Raw genomic sequence first — 20,268 nt, 5'->3', positions numbered from 1 at the left:
ACTGTGTTATATAATTGAAACTAAAATAAGAAAAATACACTACCTACTCTATCCTGGATCAAAAAGATGAAATTGACTTATTTTTGTTTTGCTCGATAAGTAAGGATAAAGCAAGTGTTTAATTGCAGATAACACAAGGTAGAAGTAAATCACACTCCTTGTTAATATTCTGTGACAGGCTAGTAGACTTTATATTGCTCAGTTTTGCTCTCCCAATACTTTATAAAAGCTAAAAGCTGTTAAGCTTTCTAAAATGAAACGGCCTGGGTTGAAGGTTAGACCAAAAACACATAAAAGATAATATGTCAGAATATGCAGGTAAATAATTTATGAGATTTATAAAATACTGCCCAAGAGACCTGAAAATTTTATAAACTAAGACTTACAGGTAATGTATGATATTCTTGATTAATCAAATATCTTCTAATCCCCAAAACAAAGATATACAGAGATTTATTTTATCAAGTCTGTATTTTAAGGTTTTATAAATTAAGGTAAGCTGTATCTTTGTATTATGTATGCCTGCCTGTGTTATGTAATTGATACTCATTTTAACCTGAAGCCTTTTCAAAGAAATGAACCCTAAAAATGAAGCACCAAAAATGGTACATATCTATCACTAAGGAAGTTCACAGTGCATATGATATGTTTAAAACTAAAGAAACCGATTCAAAAGATTGTTCCTTCATTAAACATAGATCACCACAAACTTGTTCTCCTTTTCTGGTTACAAAGAATGAGAGGAAGAAAACGGGGTGTCATTCCATTCTGAGACTTCCACTGTTGGCTGCAAAGCTCTAGTCCAAAAAAGGAATTATATATTATTTGCAACACTCACTGTTATATTAGAACTAAGATATCCTTGGCAAAGTCTAGTCTCACTGGTCATGCCTTTTACATGGGGAAAAAAACCATTAAAAGGAAGAGGCCATTATAAAGCCTCTAAGAAGCAAAAATTTTGAAACATGAAAATAATCTTCAAATTAAATAGCCAAATAAAACTACGAAAACCTCCACTCAGAAACAGTGCGATAATTTTCGGTTTGACACTTAATGATCTAAAATGGATTGATGTAATCTAATCAAACTCAGCCTCTACCAATAAAATGGCACAAAAATCACTTATTTCTAATATAAAAACAGTATTTCCGTAACACTAGGTATTTTAAGAGTTCATAGATGGAGCAGTCCCATATAAATTCCCCGCTGAGATTCACTTTTTAAATTTACTTTTAAAACTTTAAAATGATTTTTAACTTTCAAAATAAAAGTAAAACTGTGTTATTTAAAGGCTCCATTATTTTTCTGAGCACTAAAAAATATGTTCCTTGGGAAAGCAATTAAATAGGAAGCTGAAGCTTCAAAATCCTCAGAGGCCTGAGAAATACCAAGTAAACATCCTTAGTTTCAGCACTAATTTAGCAACAATTTATACACTGAATGGAGAGAAATGTTTGATAAAATTGATCAATGTGAGCATAACTTTTAGTCTGATTTTTTTTAAAACTCCATGAAAATTCTGTTAATCATCCACATTAGCATCCCCATACTTAACATACTTGACTGTTTTAAATTTTTTTATAATAGAGACATCATCATCACTGAGATCTGATAATAAGCAAAGCAAAATAAAGTATACAGAGGATCCCACAGAAGTTGGTTCTGTGACTCCAAGTTTTAAAAAATCAGTGTCAAACAACATTCTGGTTAGTCCACAAAGAATAGCATAAACTAAGGACAAAAGTATTTTTCTAAACGCATATGTTCCTGAAACCTGGTCATCAAAGAATGAATGCGTACTCACAGGACTTTAACCTAATGCCAGCACAGTTAAACTCAGTTTTTTAAATCCAGGTTTCTTATAGTTCTTAGGTTATCAGCATTAACACAAAACTGTAGTGCAAAATTTTAAAGATCCACACGGGGAAAACAGTGTAGCACAGAGAAGGTAAATAGTGAATCTGTGGCAACTTACTACACTGATGGGCAGTGACTGTATTGGGGTATGGGTGGGGACTTGATAATATGGGTAAATGTAGTAACCACACTTTTTTTTTCATGTGAAACCTTCATAAGAGTGTATATCAATAATACCTTAATAAAAAACTAAAAAAAACTTTTTTAAAGATCCAAAGAATTTGTCTTAACAGTATATTTTAAGGCAAGGTAGAAAAAAATCTTTCAGAGGAACATGACAAGATTTATCAAACCTTAATAGAGATTTGAGTAACACATCTATGAAATACAATTAGAAGACTACTTTCTCATCAACTTAATGGTTTTATGGTCAGTATGTTGTCCTTAAGACACTTGTGCAAATGCAAGAGGTGGAACTGGGAACATCATAAATCATTTAAAATCCCCACTTATAAATTATAAGTGAGGCAGAGTTACTAGCCCCTCAATGGAGTCCAATGGGCACTGACTGATGGGTGTACATCAGGAAAGCTTTGTAATACAAAGGACTTCATTTAATTAATGTATTTCAAGCAGAAATAAAATGAGTTAGATAATGCTGCTCCTTCTGCCCCCTCTTTCTTACCTCCCTCAGGGTAAGCTTTGGCACTAAGCAACTTTAATAGCCACCCATTTGTTCAGTCTCCCATCCTTAGTTAGCCAGTAGTGAAAAACATTTTATTTTGAGGATTTTCTCTTTAGATTATGGAATCATACTTTTATACCTTAAATCAGAGGCTCTTAATTTGCATAAAGAATTTGAATGTATGTATATTTTTCTGGGAAGGTCCACAGCTTTCACCAAGTCTCAAAGGGGCCTGTCATCTTTAAAAAAACATGTGGAACTGCTTGCATGTCCCGAATTGCATACCTAAATGAATCCATTTTTCTGGTAAAAAAAAAAAAAAAAAGGAAACACATGGAAATATGTCTAGCTTGCATAAAAAATTGTTGCACCTTCAAGTTCTTATCTCACTATCCAAACCTACTTTTGTTCAATCTCTTCTCCTTGTACTTAACCAAGGCATGATAATGGATAAAGATACCATCTGCTCCTCAGAACGTCAGAGGCTACACATACAGGGCAGAAAAAGCAATGCACTTACATCAGAAGACCCGATCTACATTCTGGTTCTTTCTAACACAACGGATCGTCAACTTTTCTATTTGAAAAGTACAAACAACAGCTACCTTCAGGACTATGATTAAGAATTAAAACTACAAATACAAAAGTTTTGTTATAAAGCAAAAATAACAAGTATTATATTACACTAAGTTCTGAATTCCCTTTAGCAAAAAGTCACTACAACCTTGACTTTCAAGGAGCATCTGGCGGCTAAACTTTTATCTTGAAGGACTCGTTCCAGCCTCCTTTCCTCACTCTTATTTCTCCAATGTTATTTTTCAAGCATACTGACATCATTTATACAGTAAATGTAGAGTAAAACAGATGTTAAAAAGGATAGGCTCTGGAGTCACACTGCCTAGGTTCAAAATCTCCCAGTGCCTTTTAGGTACATGTAAAAAAGGGGAAACTATGAGACTTAAGTAAAATACAGATTAAGCCTTTGGGCAGTTGCCTGGCATTTACAAAGTAAATGGTCCAAATATATCAGTTATTAGGAAATGGTCATATTGCAAAGCTTTAGTTTCCCAGAAGCCTACTGCAACCCTGATTTTCGGTTTTGGGGTGGTTTTTCTGTTGTTTTTTTGCTTTTGTTAAACACAATGATTTCAATTTTCTAATCTTCATTATAAAATTGTATAAAATGGAATTCATAAGTTAGTATGTAATATTCAGGCCCCACTAATCTATTTTATACTGTAGTTTCCCCCAACTTTGTGATATATGCAACCTTGCTCTTTAAAGCAGACTATACTGGCAGATTTCCATGCTTAAAGAATTAGGCATATAATTCAAGGGTGGAAGCAGTTAACAATGGATCTGTTGAGACTGGGGCTGCTAGGGTAGCAAAGGAATTCAACTTCTGGGCTGTAAAAAACAACACTGCTACGGTTCCACGATGCCAGTATTTTATATTAACCGAGCCATTTCCTATATATCCACTATCTAAAACTTCCTGATTGCATATTCTCTTTGGGACAAAAGCTAAGCAATAGGTTAAAATTTTTTCCTAATAAAAAAAAATGCTTATTACTGAAATAACAGAAAATACATATAAAGAAGGAAAATTAGCGGTAATCGCAGAGAAAACTTGCTACATTTTGGTACACACCCTTCCAGGATTTTTCTAAACTACTCGTCTTCATAGTTTTAAATCAAAAAAGTATGTTGACTTTTACTAACTAGACTTTTACTTACAACTATATCTTAATGTATTTCACTGTACTGATTTAAAAAAATTTTTTTATTAGACATTCAGGTTATTTCCTTGACTTTCCAGTGTTATTCATTATAAACTAAATATCCATTAAGTTCTAGAAGCCTGTCTCAGCCTCATTCAATAGTCATTTTCTATATACTGCACTTACAGGAATAAAGAACTCAACTTGATCACAGTGATCACAGTAGCCTGAGACTCTCTGTTAAAGACAATGGCTTATTCTGGCTCTATTAGACAGTTACATAAATGTATAAAAAAGGAGGAATTTAAATTAAAACTACCTTCATAGAACAGTGCTATGGATGTTCAATAAATGTTACTGAACAAGTAAAATTAGGAAAGTTAATTTTAAACATCTCTATAAAGCTAAAAATCAAAAGTATAAAGACAAAGGCTCTGACTGCTCAAAATTTGCCAATGAAGAAAACTCCGTGACATGACACAGTGAGCAATCGTTTGGTAAAACCACTGTAAACAAGAAGAACAATAGTTAAGTAAAAGCGCATCAGGTTCCTTACTCAGAAAGATGTGCAACTGTATCAAGCCAGGTTTATATTGCAGCACAGGGTTTATTTTAGTGAAGGGGACACAAAAACTCCCACAGCTTTAATGTTCAAATCCTTCTGTAGACAACAGGAAAGACTGAAGGAATAGAAAGCCCCATTAAAAAAAAAAAAATCAGCTGCCTATATATCCAGTCTTATTACTGTGACAAAAACATTAAATAAATTCCAATAGTGGGACAGCCTACAAAATACCCCATCAGTACTCCTCAAAACTATCAAGGTCATCAAAGAAAGGTAAGTCTGAGAAACTGCCATAGCTAAGGGCCTAAAGTGCCGTAACAAGTAAATATAATGTGATAACCTGGATGAGATCCTGAACAGACGACCGACATTAGGTAAAACTAACAAAGACTGAATCAAGTATGAGCTTTAGTAACTATAATGGTTAATTAATTATAAAATATGTATCACACTAATGTAAGACCTTAGGTGAAGGAGCATGTGGAAACTCTTTATCTTCTCAATTTCTCTGCAAATCTAAAACAGGTAAAAAATAAATAAATAAAGTCAATTTAAAAAATAATTTTAATTTTTATATTTTATGTTCCAAACTCTTCTGACCCCAATGAAGAGAACTCTTCAAGAAGCAAAATACAACCATATCTGTTTATTGTAATTTTTTAAAAACTTAAATGACAAAATGAGACCAAAAAGGCCCATTTCAACATTTCAGTTGCAATTGACAAATATTAAGAAAACTTAATGTTTGCTCTTTAGAAAACACTTTTAAATCTTCACTTTGTGAGAGTGACAGATAGGTGAATAACTTAAGTTTTACCAAACCCACTACCAGTTTTGTCATGGTCTCTTCAAAGGACAAGCACGCAGATAACCGTACAGATCCTGGACTCATTCCTCCCAAGTCACGCCTCTGCAGAAGTCGGGCTTCCTTTTCACCACTGCAACTCTAAAATGTTTGGCCTTAGGACCCCTTTAAGGTCTCTGAAAATGGAGGACCTCAAAGGAATTCAGTTCATAAGGGTTTGTATCTACTCGTTTTTATAGCACTATGAATTAAAAGATACTTTCAAAAATAAATTTATTTAATAATAAGCAAAAATAGTGATTAGAGTGGTATTGTTTTCTGTAAATCTCTTTAATATCTGGCTTAACAGAAATAAGCTGGATTTTCATATCTTCTGCAGGCAATCAGTTGCAGTACCTTGTTCTGGTGAAAGCATATGAAAAAATCTGGTGACAGATATTGAATTGAGAGGAGGTTTCTTCCCGTGGACCTGCTGAAGGACCTTGAGAGCCTCCAAGAGTCCTTGCCGACCCTGGAAGCAACCGCCCTGCTGGGTTCCCTGCAGAGCTCCCCATCGATTCATCCCTCCAAAGATCTCTGTCCCACCTAGATTTTAAAAGCAGCCTCTTTGAGTGTTTTCTCCATTCACTATCAATGATTTCTTGACCTATCTATGTAATGCCAACACTTTTAGAAAAGGTATACTTCTGTCAACAGTCTTCCCTAAAGTCCTAGTGCCAAAAAAGATCCTGAAAATACCAAGAACAGTCATTTGCAAGCATACATGGACTTTCAACAGTCACATTAAAATACTAAGTACTAAGGGATAAAACTTTTGTTAAAATTATAACTCCCATGGGTCCGGTCTTGCAAAAGCCGTCAGTTTTCAGTTTTACAGAACTTCTAGTTTAAAAGAATGTTTTAATTTCAGGAAGGCAGAGCATTGTAACTTCAATGTGCCTACACAAAGCCTTGTTATGATCAAGTAGCTATACTGCTGTGGTGTCTCCCAAAGGAAACTATTTAACAAGTAGTTTTGATTTTTTTCTTTCATACCCAAATGACTTATACTACTGTCAAAACCATACAAAAATATTAAATGGTCCCCTCATTGATACTGCTTCCCAATCCTCAAATATATAAGTTTCCTTTCAGTCTACTTTACAGGAACAAGCGAAGTACCACCTTGTTTATAAACATAGTAAGAATAAGGCAATAACTAGATCACATGGAGACCTTCTAGCTCTTCCAAAATGTCCCTAATAGGGGTCTACCAAAGTTACCTACTGGAGTGATTCATACAGATTTTTGCCAAGTATAAGGCCTAAAATGAAAGAATCCTTTTAAAATTCACTAAGAAGGCTTCTAGGAAAGCTAAATCCTTAAACCAAATCATCTTTCACTAAAACTGGCTGACATCATGATCGGTCAGTCATGAAACATTAACAGGAAAACATTATTTCTTTCGAGTCATTCACAGACACCTTATGGCACAGAAGTTACTGAATGGGGCAAGAACAAATTCCAAATCCTTCTCCCTTACAGCAATAATACCTGGTGCAAATATTACTTCAATATGCCTACACCAAGTCATGTTGTTACAATCAAGTAGCTATACTGCTGTGGTGACCCCCAAGGAAATTATTTAACAAGTAGTTTTTATTCTTTTCTTTCATACCCAGGGATCCCAGTAAGATAATTTCTGGCAGAAAACTGAGGCTGCCATGGTTAAGAAAATATTGCATACTTCAGAAAGGTTCCAAAAACAGTTTGTCAGAGAAGAGGTTTAGGAAAGAGATCGGACTCTGTCCCCTTAACCTTCCCTCAGCAACACCCAAACTTACCAGACATCAAGGGCAGGGAAAGTTAAACATCCCACACCCTAACGTAAGGCCTCATTATATCTGTAAACACAGGCTCTACCTTTAATACTTTACAAACTGGTCACTTTAATACTTTACAAACTGGTCACTCCCAAAGATTCAAAATCAAGATCAGGAAAGGACCACAGTGACATTAAAAAGAGAGCCTGAACATTAGAAAAGATAAGAAAAGACTGCAAAATCTTTGTTTTTCTCGATGTTCCATCTAGAGACATATTTGCAATTACACTTAAAAAAAAAAAAAGTAAATAGTAAGCCATACATTTCACTAGATTCAAGTACGTAACATCCCCACTGCAATTAAGATACATTAACTATAGGTCTACCATCAAATAAAAGTGGAAATAAACTTAGAATATGTATGATCCCTGATACCCATATTTGAAGTAAACGACTATGCCTGAACCCAAGCTGGAACTGCTAGGAAACTGCTACATTTATTCCACTGGCAGATCCTTTAATATTTACACACGGGCAACCTGCCAGTCTATTCAATATAGTGTAATTTTGATCATGCTTCAAGGCTAGATCTCCTGTTTGAAAAAGAAAGGACAGTAGACAAACAGGTCTTGTCTCTAAAAATCTTAAAATAAATTTATCCTGTGATATATTTCAGACCATGCTGTGCGGTTCTGTTGTAGAGACAACACTACCAACTGCCTTATTTCTTTCATGTTTATCACCATACTTAATAATCAGTTTGATTTAAAAAATAGCCCACTTAAACCTAAAATATGAAGAAGCTGAAGCCTGATAAAACTGGTCCTCATTTGAATGAGATATGAATGAGATATCAATGAGATATCATTGGGTTATCAATGGGACATGCACTATAAAAACTCCTTTCTTTGTTATCTACTTTTCCAGGTTTTAAAAAGAGGATTTTGCAGCTTTGTCTAGAGTTGAGACTTTAGAAAATCATCACAGAGAAGTCATATAAGGCTGAAATACTGATTCTTAACAAACCTGTTTTTATCGCCTTGGTTTCCCAGCACACTTCCTGCGGCCTACAACTCGATTATCTTCCTTTCTTAAATGTCGGTGTTTCTGGGGTCTATCATGATCCACATTCTCATTCTACACGTTTTCTCCCCCACCCTGCTCCAACCCCAAGCCTTCTCAGACATCCCAGGTGGCCCCCTCCCCATACTCCACCCACCTCCAATATCTTCAACCAGTCTATATACAATTCCCATTAGTTGCACACATCACACTATGTAATCTGGTTGCAGATCTTTCTCACCAGCGGACTATCAGGTCCTTTAAGTCAAAGCTGCTTAATTTCTAAGACCCTAGAACCTTAACACAATGCCTGAAGCTGACATATCAATGCAATGAATGAACCCACAACCAACCCCAAGGCCCCAATTCATTTCTTCATTCACTGGAGCTGACAAAAAAAGTATTCTCTAGTTTCCTGCAGTAAAGTTGAGAATTTATATTACCAAGTCAACTGGCAAGAGAATTCCTTAAATTAACAGCTGCCTAAACCTCGTTAGGAAATTACCTAGACCAAGTTTTTAAACCTGACTGAGCTTAAGAATGACCAACCAGATGACCTTCTTAAAATGGAAGCACTTGGGCCCCACATGAGATTCTAGCTTAGTTCTTCTGGGTGGAACCCAGAATGACTCTGATGGGAGGCAGGGGTACAGTGAGGGAGTCTCTGGGCCTAAATAAAATACTCTTCTAGTTGAACCTGAGTGGTCACTGAAATGGATGACCCAGGAGTTTCCATACAAATGAACCAACAGCACATGAAATGGCTAAGCTCATAAATATTAATAAAGTAAAAGAAGGTATATAATTGTATAGACAAATATCATCGACAAAATGAAATGGTACCTCAATATCATGTATGTGCAGCTTATTGCTTTTATTGATTTCCCTGAAGTTATGTTTGGAAGGTCAGAAGGTAGCAAGCAAAAGCCCCACTCTCCTTCCCAAAAAGCCTGTAAAGGGAGAAGAGAAGAACCAGCTAATTTCTGGTATCTATGAAGGGAGCCCTGTGTATAATAAGAACAGCACTGAACTTGTAAGTAAAAAGCTACAGTTTGAAATTCCCCAAAATGTCCTTTAATAGTTTAGACAAGTCCCTCAACCTCACTAAACAGTTTCCTTATCTATAAAAGTGTCCCACCTTAGCAGCAAGGACTAAGTAACAAGTGTTTTTTGCTGCATGTATCAGAAATAAAGGGTAGCCTGCCAAGGACAGAAAGTATATCAGCAAAAAGAATAACAAGATTAGTGATCTCCCATCAACCATCTCTTGTAATCACGACAGTATCATTGCTATGGATACGTAAGGCAACATAAAGCACTTATTCTGTATTGTCTCGATTTAAATTCTGGCTCCACCACTGAACAGTCAGGTGACCCTGAGCAAGTTTGCCTACCTTTTAAGCCTCACTACTTACAGCAGGGCCATTATTATTCCCATTTTACAGGCAGGTTTAGGAAGAAAACTCTGAAAATAGTCATGGCTCTCTTAGGCTAGCAGCTCAAGGATACCACATAAGTAATGAAACACCCACCAGAAGCCAAATGTTTTGATTCCTTCTCTGGTATTCTTCCCTGAAATCTCTATTTTCTTCAAATTTTCATTTCCTAGGTGGCTAATACCAACCTCCAAAAACAAATTATTTTGGAACCTAAATTAAATTGTAAACTGTTCTCCTCAAAAAATCTTGATGAGCAATTATCTATTACATAAGTCAAAGATATATTTTACAAATGGAAGATGGGAAAAGCCACAAGATCATCAATGAAAAAAAGTAGTTATAGAGAGGAACCCAGAAGAATGGACTGCCATCAAGCACAATTTTTAAAAACCCAAACCTCTACCCTACACAAATACGAGGCCAACCTCCCACCTCCCACTAGAAAATCTGGGGGCTCTCAGTTGGCCCAAAATGCTTCATAATATTGGATAAGTGCCTCTCTAAGAGAAGACAAAGCTTGGTATACCTGAAATTTTACAAATGGAGGTTATACTCCAAAAATTCTCTTTATAGACCTAGACCTCTCATCTCTACCCCCTCACCCACTGTCCCAAAATAAAAAGTTACCAGAATACAAATCCTGAGAAATCCTGCTCTCCCCACCTCTTCCTTCCAAGTTAAAGCTTGGCAAGGATGAGACGTGACCATCTGGTTTAAATATCACCAAATGATGAGCTGGTACAACCACACAAAAAATTGGGAGGATCTTGCCTTAAAGACCATGTAACTGTGGTTTGATAGGGATTTGTTCTTTGTTTCTGGAGTTTTGAAATTAGAGTAAAATGGTACCATTTCAGTATCTATAGTCTGGAGAATGTATGTCATAGGAACATATGCTTAATAAAAACTCTAGCCAAGTGCTCACAACACACTAAGTTTTAAACTTCAGCTGTCTGAACGTTACAATTTTGGTCAAGTCAATGAGATGGCACGAATCAATGCAGGAGTGCATAAAAACCTTCCTAGGGTCACACAAGGAGCACAGATGGTAAGAGAAATCAGCCTAGCTGCATGCTTACAACCAAAATACTAAAAAAAAAAAAAAAATTTCTTTTTAACTTGTTATATACACCACTGGAGATCTCTAATACATCTAGAAAGCAGTTTTGAGTAAACTGCTTGATTAAAGACAAAAACTAAAAAGCCACATTGGTGGAAAAACAGTATATATATGGGTCTACCTAAGATGTAATGCTGTGAGGTCCATCAACAGACGACACACTTGAACAAAGATTTGGGGAATCCAGGTTTGTGTGATTATGAGTTCTAATTAGCTTTGGTTTGTTTTTTTTTTTTGCCTAATTGTTAGTAAAGAATAAAATATAACCTGGCTCTGTCCAGAGGATCAAAGTAAACATTTTCCCTGCTACCTCTTACTTTTCTCTCCACTTTACAAGTAAGATAATTGTGGAATATTAAAGACTCAATCTACCAACCCTCTTATCAGACAAGAATTGGATTATTTAAATTGTTAAAGAAAATACAATGCCCTCCAAAGCCATCCCATACTAGGGGAAATTAAAATAATTTTTAAAACTCCTTAACATAAAGCTCACCAAATACAAATTCCTGTCCCACAGGACACTACATAGGACACATTAACATACATGCACTTGCAAGTTTTCTGAAATAATTTACAACAGCTCTACTTGCAAAAATTTTAATCCCATTAATTTTTCTAAATATCCAGGTACAGAAAAACTTCATCTAAACCAATGGAAGAATGACATTCAGTATATTCCAGGCTTTTGGCTTTGCAAATTTCACTTTTAAAAAAAATCTCTTCATTTTAAGGGAAAATGAGGGATATGTATTTGGTACTAACCCATTTCTCACTAAATCTGTCCCCAAACTCTCCTTAGCAGTGAGCAAATAAAGCTTTGGTATTTAAGCTCCTTGCAATCCATCAATTAATCTGGACAGCTGCCCTAGGTCAGGGTCAGATCCCCTTACAGCAGATGAGAAGGCATATACTGGAGAAAAATGACTTTGTACAAGGTCATGATAGAATCAGGCTCAAGACTCCACCCACTTTTTTAAAAAATTTAGAAACACCGGACTCCTTCCTTTACATACAAGAGGAATTGACTTTTTAAAACTAATAAAAATCCACATAAACTCCCCCTTAACAAAGCCTATTTCTACCTCAGTAAAATATTCCTCAAATTTTATATCTGTCATAAAATAACAGATTGCCAGGTAAAACAGAATCAACAAGTTCTAAAAAGCCATTCATTGTATGATTGTCTACCTGGTGGTGTTTAGTCTTCCATCTGAGAAATGAAGTTATTTAGGGGAGTCCTTAGATTTTAATGTGTTGCTGTAATGAAAATACTGTTCAACGATCTGACTTCTAAACTGCTCATTTTGAACATCTGATACCACATAAATGTCGACAAGCAACGCTGCTCAAACAAAAACTGTGCCAGCAAGGTGGAAGGGCCAACTACCACTTTTCATCCCAGAGAAGTGGGCCTGCAGACTCAACCAACCACTCATTAGACCCTTTTGATCCTCCTTTCCTTGAAACTCCTTTTCCAGAAAGAGACCCCATTCTATTTCTTGGTTACTCCCAACTCCCAGCTCTGTTCTGTTGCGGTGAAGTCTGGCAGCCTGGAAAATGGACAAACAGCAAAGAATGGAACAAAGTGGGTAGAGACTGCTCCATCCACCACCCACTCCCACCATCACCACCTGTGTATGCCAAGAGTTGGCCTGAAGATGGTCAAGTTTCTGCCCAGGTGCCAACAACCGTGTAACAAAGCAACAAAGCCATGAGCTAAAATTGGATACAATCCCCACCCTAATTGGGCAAAGTAACCATCACTCACCAAAGGCTAGAAAAACTTCATTCCTAACTGCCCAAATCTCACTCATTCCCTGAATAAGACAAAAGCTAAGCCAAGTTTTTCTTTACAACTGAGGTCACCAGTTTGCTGTCACCCCAATGCTGCTACTCTTTCTGTTCTCACATCCACGAAAATAGCTAATGGGACTAATATTCTTCTCTATGCTTTTGTGTATGCTTGAGTATTTTCATAATAAAAAAAATATTTCTCACCTCTGAAAGTGATGTCTCTGAAAAAGCAAAGTAACAGTCTTTTACATCCCAGAAAGGAAGGTTTAAGTGATTTTTTTTTTAATTGCCAAATGGATGGGATGACTCTAGACCATGTCTAAAGGTATAGTCCAATGATGCTTTAAGAGGAATGGTCTGCAATTAAAAGATTTTAATGTTTTTTTAAAATAAAGACTTACATGGTAGTTATGAAACAAACATCTCACTGCCCTAGAGGCAGCTTTTCCTCATTAGTCTGGTTCTTAAAGTTGGGGTTGTAAGAAGCAAATTCACGACAGAAGTCACCTAACAGTTAATAACAGAAAAGGGAGCATTTTGGAAGAATTTCTGGAGGTATACAAAGGTAACATCTCATTTTTCTCTTCAATCCCATGCTAGGACACAGCAGTTAATAAATGCTTAAGAAAGTCTTGTTAGGCTGCATACACTTCTGTTTCTCTCAGCTCAGACTTTAAAACCCAGTCATTAGTTTCTCAAACTTTAAGTAATCTAAAAGTAATGAGCATATGCCAGTAAAACTGACCCATCCAGTGAAACCTCCTGCAAAGTATCACTCACCCCAAAGGGGACTTAGCGGTACACTTCTTTAAGTGGCCCAAACTTAACAGAAATTTCAGAAAGTATAACCAGCCCTTCAGTTCCTAAGTTTATTCCATCTAATTAAAACTTATTTTTGAAGTTGGCAATGGTTTTCTGCACTTAAAACAAGTATATAAACAATCTCCAGAAATTATCTAATCCTTTTAGAAAGGAAAAAAGTACCACCAGCTCAATACAAACCAAGCTGAGAATATGCCAGATCTAGGTTCCTGATTTTTTTGCAATGAGGTATACAAGCAGGCTGGACCCCTGGGAACCTAGGCCAGAACCCTAATTAGCACTTTCACTCTGGGGGCAGGAGCTCCCTTCATCCTCTTCCACAGCCACTCCAGTGTGGTCTAATTAAGACAACAATGAGACGTTACAAGGTTACAGAAAGATCCCATTTATACAGCACATAAGCTAGATTCCATTTTTTTCATCAAATAGTTACAATTTCCCTTTCTGAAAGAAAATTCCCTCACTGGCAAATTTGTCTTCCTAAACATCCTGGATTTTGTCACTGTCTCCTAAATGAAACAAATTTATTACTAATCTATCAACCAGAAATACTCTAAACCCAAGCCAACACATCATGAAGAATGATATTGAGGTCTAATAGTTTTTTATTTTTCGTATCAGTGTCTCTAAATAATGAAAGAATTCAAATCCCACCTTTAACACAAGACACTTATTTTTCAAAGACAATTCTGTATTAACTTTGTTCTTTTAGGAAGTTTAGACTGCATGTTTAAAAACAAATCCTATAATCACGGGAAGGGAAATTTTTTCAGTGGAGTAGAGGAGTGACTCCTTAGCCGCCTCATGTATTTGTAGTGCCCATCACTCACATTCTGTTCTAAAGGTCTATTAACTTTGTTGATTAGTTCACTAAGAGCTACAACTAGAAGGATGTTTGTGGCTCCTACTATGATCAATTTTCCATTGGTAAAGTCAAACTTAGCTAAACACCCAAAGACCATAACAAATGTACATGGGTTTTGTTTCAGACAGACCCTTTAGAACTAGAACTGTAGGAATTAATCCATCCTCATAACTAGTAAAGGAGAAAGTTTTCTTCCGAGCAAAATAGTTATAAATTTGTCTTAAAAAGTAGTTACAAGTGGGTACAGGCTTTGGGGGATGACAAAAATGTCCTAACACTGACTGTGGTAGTGGCTATACAGCTCTGAGAAAATACTAAAGAAGTGCACATGTTAAATTGCTGAATTTGATGGTATATGAATTATAACTCCTATTATTTTTAAAGAGTAGTTAAGTTCTTCCTTCATTCAAGGTCTATTAACAAGCCCTTTCTCCGAATGTTAAAGGTTTAAGGTGGCCAAAAAACCAACTAGAGAACAATTTCATGACACCAAAAGAAACTGCGAAAACAACAGAGAGATTAGGCCAAAGTCAATTAAACCTAAAATTAGGGTGGATGATGGGCTGAAATGAGAGTAAATGAGTTCCTCCTCCACCATACAAAGAAATGTGTATTTGATTTCCTCACAACTCAAAAGGGTGGAACCAATGGGCTCACTCAAAGATGCTGACTGTATTAAAACACTTGAAAAGTTTTACATTTTGGCTATAAGGTCAAAGGGATCACAAACGAATGACCAATGGAAAGTTAAAGCTGAAAAAATGTGTCTACTGTGTCATCTGGGGTTTGATTTAAATCCCCTGGCTTTTAGATACTTCCAAAGAAGAGATCTGTGGAATCTGCCTATCTATGGCCAAATGTTACATGTTTGAATTCAACAAAGTTATTAAAGCCATCAAGTATATTCCAATCAAACTTGGGAGAGTCAAAAAAGTATTTACTGAGCAGCCAACTGTTTTTTCTGCCTCATGTTACACCCCTAAAATTAATCATCTTCAAATACCACAAAGTGACATGGAAAATAAAATTTGTCCTTAAAAAGGCATCTAAGTACATACATCAAGGAGGAAATTAAAAACTGCACTGATTAATAGTAAACTTAAACAGTCTCCCTGATTTATCACATTCTATCACATTCATCTTACTGTATTTTCACGAATTTCTGTATACCCCCAAGTTTTCAGAAGCAAAGCAGTTTAGGGCCCTCACTGAGAAAGCAGCTATAAATTGAAGCTATATACGTACCATTGTACAGATACAAAGGTAACAACAAAAGGAAATAGAAATGCTTTATAATTCTTCCCCTTACCTCTTAACAAGTACCAACAGACCCAATTCCTATTTTAATACAGCCACTTGTATTCCAAAAACTTAGTGAACAAAAATCATTTAGAAACACAATATCACATAGTTAACCATGGAAAACACACACCTCTTGGGTTTTTTGTCGCTGTACTTCAATTATATGAACCACTTGTTCACAGTTAGCTTTCTAAAATAAAACAGTTTCTAAAACAAAGACTGTTTACATCTCTTAAGCCTTTGTTCTAACTAAGACCCTTCCTTCAAGAGCTCCAACTTCTGGAAAGATTTCCCTTTTTGTGGTCATATCTACAACAAATACTCCGACACTCTTTCCAATTGGCATTCGAGTTTCTTAAACAAAGGAGGAAGCAAGCCCCCTCCACACAAAGGAAGTCTCCAGAAGAGAGCACTGGTTATGTTTGTGGGTTATTTGTGCCTCTTTCACACCCTTCCTCGGCCTGTAGGATGTACTACTCTCTGTACAAAATGGTGGCCATCATGTCTGTCTGACACTCAATGGGAAAACGCAACACGCTCGCTCACACGTTGTGCAAAGCTTGCCATCAATATCCTAGCCAAGAGGAGGAAGTGGGTAGCCAAACCTCACCAGAGCAACACTGTCTTTTTCGGAAAAGAGCCCTATATAAAGCACATAATAAAGTAAGATAAAGGACTTACCCCAGCCTTAGGATACCACAATACCAACATGGAGGACAACTCACTCCCAGGAACCTGACTCCGCATTTTAGTTACCCAGAACTTACCCAAGTTGCCTAATTTCTGAATAAAATCCCATTAATGAAAATGTGCAATATTTATATTCACCCTTCCCAACATACGACATAAAGCTAAGTTGCTAACTGTTTGAAACAAGGCCTATTCTTCAAGAATTAAAACCTTGGTACTAAACAGCCCTGGGTTTTAACTTCTGCAGGCCTCTCTGTACTCTAAAAGCAACGCACTTCCCTAAGCAACCACAATGAACCCTGTCCACTTCTGGAGGGAAATGGACCTGTTTTCAAACATTTCCCCCGTAGTAGCCACCTAGTTATTTTCTGAGGCACATATTTCATCTCCATTTTCAAACTTGTCCAAGAAAAACTGAAGTATGGTGTCGTGTTTTAATTTTGGTAGGGAGGAAAAGGGAGTTGGGTGAGAAGACGTATTGAGTGATCTCCTCAGAACAGCGTTCCCAGAGTGATTACAGAATCCTGCAACTCAAAACGTCATTACAAAGAACAAGCTTAGCTTAAGAAAGGGACCGGAGGGGGACGGTCCTCCCCTTTGGGGTGGTGGGGGGAGGGGGCTGGGGGGAGGGGAGAGGGGAGGGGAGTGTATTCTTCTCCAGTAGGAGAGACAGTTAAACATCTTTCCCAACGGTCCCGGCCCGGCCAGCCGTCGCGTGGGCCAACTCGGACTCCGACCACCCGGAAGGTGGGCCAAACGGGTGGCGGAGCGCAGCGCGCTCGGGCCGGTGGGGGCGGTGGGGGCAGGGCGGGGGCTGGCCGGGTCCCCACCGCGAACGTTGGGGCCGTTGGGCACCATGTCGGAAGCACCGCACCCCTCCCACAGGCCCCGGGCCCGCGCGCTTCACACGGGACACGGGGGGCCCGAGCGGGGCTGCACCCCGGCTCCCGGGCTGGGGGGCCGCGGAAGGGGCGTTGGACCCCCAAGGTCTCCCCGCTGACATCCCCCCCCACCCCGCGGCCTGGCCGCCACCCCACCGCACCAACAGCCAGGCCGCCATCAAGGCCTAGGCAGCGTGAGCGCGCGGGGCCCTCCGCCGCCCGCAAAGGGCCCCCGGACACTTACGGCCCCCGCAACGCCGCCGCGCCGGGGCCGGGCCCGCGCTCCTGCCCGCCCCCCGGCAGCGCCGGGCGCCGCTTCCTCCGCCCCGGCCAGGGGCGCGCCAGGAGGCCCGGGGAGCCGGGGGCCGAGGGCCGGGGGCCGCCCCGGTCTGGAGGGTGGGGCGCCCAGGTGAGGGCCGCTCCGGGCCGGCGCCGCCACCACACAAAGGACCAGGGGCTCCCGCCGCCATATTGAAAACTTTCCTCCTCACACGACAACTCGCAAGCCCCCCACCCCCACCCCGTCACACGCCCCCACACCCCGGGGGCGGCGGGGACTGGCCCGCGGAGCCTCGCCGAGCCCGGCGCCTGCCCTGCCCGCCCGCGCCGCCGCCGGGCTCCACAGGAAACACGCCCGCGGCCGCCCGGTGTCCGGCCACCACTCCGTCCGGAACCGAACCGAGCCCGCCGGAGCCGCGCGGCGACCCGGCCTCCGGGAGGCACTGCCGAAGCGCTCGTCGCCCCCCGCTCCGCTCCCCACCGCGGAGAAGCCCCCCGGGGGCCCCCCAGCTCAACGCCGACCCTCGGGGCAGCTCCAACTTGACGCGGCCTCCGGGGCCACCTGCTCCCCGACCCCCGGGCCTCGGGCCTCCGGGCCGCGCGTCCTCGCTGGCTCCAGCCGCGGGCAGGGTCCGCGGTGCGCCGTGACTCACCGGCGGCGGCCGCACCTTACAGATCCCAGTCTGCTCGGCTATGGGCCGGATCTTGTGGATGAAGGCGAAGGGGTCCACGAACTCCTCCCAGCTGGGCTCGAAGACCGGACACTCAGGGGGCGGCAGGAACTCGCCCAGCGGGCCCGGGCCGCCCAGGGGCAGCGCCGGGCGAGGTGCCGGGGGCAGCGCGGCGGCCGGCTCCATCACCGCGGGTCCGGCGCAGGCGACAACGCGGCGGACTCCGCGGGCTCCAAGACCTCTGCGCACGCGAGGACAGCGAGTCCGCCTCGTACTGGCAACGGCAGCAACGACGGCACCTCCGGCTTTTTCAGCTTTCCTCCGACGACGTCTTGCCGCCACCCCACGCCGTGCGCCTCCGCCGCCACGGCGAGGAAAAAGAGTCCCACCCCCACCCCGCCCCCCGCCGCGCTCCACGCTCCGCCCCCGAACGGGGCGGGGCCGGGCCTTCCGCCCGGCGATGGAGTTTATCCTCACCGTCCAGTGGAGCCAACCTTTATTGACCATTTACTTGGTGCCCGAGTCCCTTCCCTCAAGAGGTTACAGTCTGGTGGAGAGGATCAGACACATGAATGGGCTATTTCAGAATTGTCAGTGCACCGTGGTAGGTGCCATGATAGTATACACTTAGACGAACCCAGGGAGGAGCAGAAAGTATTGAGAAGGATTTCTCAGTAGAGGGAACAGCTTTAACATAAGGACAGCATGGAGATAAGAAAACAATAGTTGTGATAATAAGCTAACACTTTTGAGCCTTTGATTATGTTAGGCACTGTTCTAAGTGCTTCGTATGATAAATCATTTACACAACGATCCCAAAAAGGCAGGTACTTTAATTTCCATTTCACAAATAAGGACCGCAAGGCACGTGTTGATTAAGCGATTTGCCCAAATTCATATGACTGATAAGTGAGGGGAGTCTAAGTATTGGAAGGCGGGGGTGTTGCAGGGAAAACAGTGGGCCAGGAGCAGGAAGACAGCGAGGCTCTATGTGAGAGGTGCAAGACTTGAAATAATCCAAATGAGAAATGGCCGAGCCTAAATAAGGCAGTGGCGCTATTCATTAGGAGGGAGTGATGCAAATGTAGGAGGTGAAAATAAGGACACAGTGATAAACGAGGGAGGGACAGTGAGAAGTCCAGGTTGATTCCGGTGTCTAGGGTATATATATATACACCTGAGGGACTGCTGGCCCGTTGGTGTTACAGGAACATTCACCTTGTTCACATAAACAAGAAGTCAGTCTGTGGAAGGAGATAATGTGTGCACTTCTGGACTTGGCTGAGTTTGAGGGGTCTTTGATGCAGTTGGAAATGTCCAACAGGCTGAGTAGTATAAATCTGAAGGGGAGGGGTCAGAACTGGAGATGAACATCTGGGAGTTATCAGTATATGAATGATAGTTATTATGTATCTAATGCTTACTGGGTGTAAGGCATTGTTGAAACTGTTTTGCATATATTAGTATATTAGCTCACTGAATCTTCCCAACCATCCTGTTGGGTATAAACTACTGTTATCCCTATTTTGCAGAGAGGCAAAGGAGGCACAGAGAAGTTAAGTTTATTTAAGAGATATAAACTCTTCTTACTTTTTTGGTGAATGAGAGGGAAGCCTAATGACCTGCCCCAGAGAAGGGGAGAGAGGAAACTCAAAGCATAGGACCTCAACACTAAAAAGACCTCTTTTATCCAGAAAAAGGGCCCTCTACATAGTCCTAGCCTTGCATTCAGATTCACCTTCAGATTATCCTTAAGGACTCTTCGATTTAAAAGGGGTGAGGGGCAAAGCCTCCTCTTTAGTAAACTCTTCCCAGAGGTACTTGCCTCCAGTAGGATTCGGAAAGCTCCTTGGGGAAGGCCGTCCTTTTCTTAGCTCTGTAGGGTTTTGGGACCTAGGTAAGCCG

General features: G+C 40.3%; 1 protein-coding gene across 1 annotated transcript in view; it reads right to left on the bottom strand.

Annotated features, from left to right (window-relative positions):
* The window catches only part of KDM5B (lysine demethylase 5B), a 65,906-nt gene extending 47,191 nt beyond the window's left edge, over positions 1 to 18,715 (bottom strand). Inside the window, exon 1 of the mRNA XM_036909568.2 lies at positions 18,346 to 18,715. Coding sequence (XP_036765463.2) covers positions 18,346 to 18,549 — 204 coding nt within the window. The 5' untranslated portion in view covers positions 18,550 to 18,715. The remainder of the gene's footprint in view (positions 1 to 18,345) is intronic.
* Between the last annotated feature and the right edge of the window lie 1,553 nt (positions 18,716 to 20,268).

This window comes from Manis pentadactyla, chromosome 9 (assembly GCF_030020395.1).
Source record: "Manis pentadactyla isolate mManPen7 chromosome 9, mManPen7.hap1, whole genome shotgun sequence".
Taxonomy (NCBI): Eukaryota; Metazoa; Chordata; class Mammalia; order Pholidota; family Manidae; genus Manis; species Manis pentadactyla.
This window is presented reverse-complemented; position numbering and strand designations above follow the sequence as displayed.